Source organism: Sminthopsis crassicaudata, chromosome 3 (genome assembly GCF_048593235.1).
Source record: "Sminthopsis crassicaudata isolate SCR6 chromosome 3, ASM4859323v1, whole genome shotgun sequence".
NCBI classification, from domain to species: Eukaryota; Metazoa; Chordata; class Mammalia; order Dasyuromorphia; family Dasyuridae; genus Sminthopsis; species Sminthopsis crassicaudata.
In genome coordinates, this window is record NC_133619.1 from 8,031,554 (window position 1) to 8,034,925 (window position 3,372).

Consider the following 3,372-nt stretch of genomic DNA (forward strand, 5'->3'; position numbering starts at 1 on the left):
AGCTCACACAGTTCTCTTTCCTAAAGACGTCCCACCCTCCTGGTCTGGAATTTACACAGAAGGGACCCCCGATGGCTCTCCAGCCCTGTACTAACACTTCCTTTGCGTCCGTCGAGCTCCCGTCCACACAAATCAGAAGAGCCTGATTAGGTGTCTGGGTCTTCCTGAGTGCTTGTGTGTGTGTGTGTGTGTGTGTGTGTGTGTGTGTGTGTGTGTGTGTGAGCGCGCGCGCGCCCCCCTCCCCCGTGTGTGTGGCCGCCTGTGCATGAGCTTGTTCGATTTTAACTAAGCTCCTTTGGATGGTGTCATCTTCCATCACCCCTGTGATTGATTCCGCGAAGCTAATGGTGCGTAAAAGCGCCAGTGAGATCCGGGGCGCCTCCTATCCTGACGTCAGGAAGAGAGTTTAAAAGGGGGGAATGCGCCAGGAGATCCCACAAGCGGCTGCGGGAGAAGAGAGGTGGAGAGCCCCGGACCTGCCCAGTCCCCCCTCGAACCTGCCCAGTCCCGCCTCGAAGGTTCCGGACTTTGGAGAACTGCGCCGTCCTCGCCCTCTCAGCGCAGGGAAGATGCTGTCCTGCCGCCTCCAGTGCGCGCTGGCCCTGCTCTCCATCACCTTGGCGGTGAGCGGCGTCAGCGCTGCTCCCTCGGACCCGAGGCTCCGCCAGTTTCTGCAGAAGTCTCTGGCCGCCGCAGCAGGGAAACAGGTATGGCCAAGTCCACTTCTTGTCTTCCCCCTCCCCATTCAACCCCCCCAGGCTCCTCCTGCAAGCCCGCAGCCGCTTCCCGTCCAGGTAGTTTCGAGGAAGCGCCCTGTCAAGTGGCACCGGGTAAGTGTAGCTGGGCGATGATAAGGAGGAGGAAAAGGGGAGAGGGGGAATTTCCTGTGCGGTGGGCTCCAGAAAACATTGGTCCGGGGAGCTAAAGAAAGGAGGGAGTCAGGGAAGTAAACAAGAGTCTGCACCTGAAGCCAAGAACTTCCCGTCAGGAATTCCCAACTCTGCCTCTTGGTCTCCCTGAGGGGTTCCAGGCTCCAGTCCCCTCCAGAAGCTAAGTCGCAATCTGGGGGACTAACTGGCCAGTACTTTGAAAAACAAGGATGAGGAGGGAAACATGGGATCCCAAAGTCAGGACTGTCCCCTTAGCCACTTGCACTTAGAGGAGACCAAGGGAAGATAGAACTGTCCTCGGTGCTGAAATACTGTTGGAAAAGGGGTGGGTGCTGACTGAGCCCTCCTGGTGCCACAAACAACCCTGGGGAAAATAGAAAAAGCTGAGTGAAGAGGAAAACCGCCCTAACATAGTCGCCACTGCTCCTCATCCCCCTACCTGGGGGATGGAATGAGTCTCTCATAAAGGTACTCGGTAATCTGTGCTTCAGTGTTCTCAGTTAAGCATTAAGTCAAATATAATTTTAATAAGTTGTTTACTTTTATCTAATTGGGGGCTATTGTTGTTATTGTTTTGCCAAATTATATTATCTATGTCTTCTTCCAGTCTTCAGGCACCCTAACATATCAGAAGATAAATAGAATTTAATAAACCCGAATACAGGAAAGGGATGAAAATCTCAAAACAATGGTCACTTTAATAGGATATGATTCAACAACTGCAACGTATAGAACTCGATAAAATGGTCATTTATTGTCTTTCTTTAAAGGAGCTAGAACTCCATAGCAAATGTGGGAATCTAGTGTTGATTTTTATTCTTGACTAGATTCTAGTTTTAAGTCTCCATTCTTGGGAATTTGATAAGAATAACAGGGTGGAGTTGACTTTCTCCCAACAAGTTTTGCTCTGAATAACCAAATTTCTAGGTTTTTTGGTATCCTATTCAATTTTCTCTTTTCTTATCCTCTCTCCTTCTTCCCAACCTATTTCGTATTCTCTCTCCACTTAGGAACTGGCCAAATACTTTTTGGCAGAACTGCTGTCAGAACCCAGCCAGACAGAAAACGAGGCTCTGGAGCCAGAGGATTTGTCCAACGATCCCGAACCGGAGGAGATGCGGATGGAGCTTCAGAGATCTGCTAATTCGAACCCAGCCATGGCACCCAGAGAACGCAAAGCTGGTTGCAAGAATTTCTTCTGGAAGACTTTTACATCCTGTTAGTTTTAGAGTATTCTTACCCATTTCAGACCTCTGAATCCCCTCCTCCAACCCCCCCCCCCCCCTTATTCCCCAGTTCCCTGAATCCTCAGCAAGATCATCACAATGAGAGCAAATGATTGTAAATATAAAATAAACAGTCATGGTGAAATTTAGAAACAATCAAATTTGATTTCAGATTGTCTTATTAATCTTTCCATTTTATTGTACACGGTTAGCTTGGTTTGTGATTCCAGACTAGTTCTTTACAATATACATTCCACTTCTCACAGATGTACTATTTTAATTCTTTGTCACAATAAAGCTTATGTTTCAAATTGTAACCCTCATATTTTGATCATTTACAATTGAATTTATTTTTTAAGGAAAGAAAGCTATGCCTTTAAACTTGCATATTTGGAGGATTTCAGATGGGGAGTTGCAACAAATATCCCCCTTAAATAAGATACCCCATTTCAAATTGTGTTTCCTTGTTGAGCTTGGTGTTTGTATTTCTAAGTAGGCATGCTTGAATACATACCTGTCTGCCAAGCTGTTATGTGAAATATCCAATGTTCAAAATATAAGATGGATCTGCTTTGGAGGTCTGGGAACAGCACTTGTGTAGTTCAAATAAAATTCTGCACTTTCAAATGTGTCTCTAGTCTCTTAACATTTAGATAAATTGCGCCTAATGGTTTACTGATTTTACAGAATCTTCCTTCACTGTTTCAGGAGGAAAGGATATGCACTGACAATTTAAACCTTGAGTTGAAAATGTACTCCTTAAACAATGCTTTTTGTATTGCAGTTACCGCAGGGCTCCAACTTTTTAGGAATGATGAATGAGGGTTGTAGATTTTATTTTACCTCATCACCTATTTGAAAGACATCAGAGCTTCCATTCCTAGTTTAGATCTTGAATAATTTCCCCTGAATTCTCTCAATTTTGAAATTCACAGTGCAGTTGATTGAGAAGCATCTCCTTTTGTTCTGTATCTGAAAAGAGAATCCCTTTTTAAAAATCTAAATGGTGTATTCCAAAGATAAAAATTAGAGAATTTTAAATATGGTTACTCATAAGACTAGTATAGGCTAATAATGGGTAGTTTCCAAATATATGGTGATTCAGGGAGAGACTGACTATCCCACCCTGATAGTTGGCTTGCATTGAACTTGGAATCAAAATTCTGACCATAAAAATAGGACTTCACTACCATGGTAATAATTACTTCTAGCAACATGCACTGGCCTAATGGGAGATTCTTGATTAATAAATAAAA

The 3,372-nt window shown here is 44.6% G+C and overlaps 1 protein-coding gene across 1 annotated transcript; it reads left to right on the forward strand.

Annotated features, from left to right (window-relative positions):
* Nucleotides 1-430: 430 nt before the first annotated feature.
* Nucleotides 431-2,743, forward strand: SST (somatostatin). The gene is made up of 2 exons (XM_074297910.1): nt 431-707; nt 1,901-2,743. Exons 1-2 carry the CDS (start codon nt 570-572, stop codon nt 2,111-2,113), a joined length of 351 nt encoding a protein of 116 aa, XP_074154011.1. The 5' UTR covers nt 431-569; the 3' UTR covers nt 2,114-2,743.
* The last annotated feature ends 629 nt before the right edge of the window (nt 2,744-3,372 follow it).

Excerpts from the sequence above, each read along its gene's own strand:
- SST (XM_074297910.1), top strand. The coding sequence starts at position 570 with ATGCTGTCCTGCCGCCTCCAGTGCGCGCTGGCCCTGCTCTCCATCACC. Across the intron at positions 708-1,900 it reads CCGCCGCAGCAGGGAAACAG|GAACTGGCCAAATACTTTTT; the intron begins GTATGGCCAAGT and ends CTCTCCACTTAG.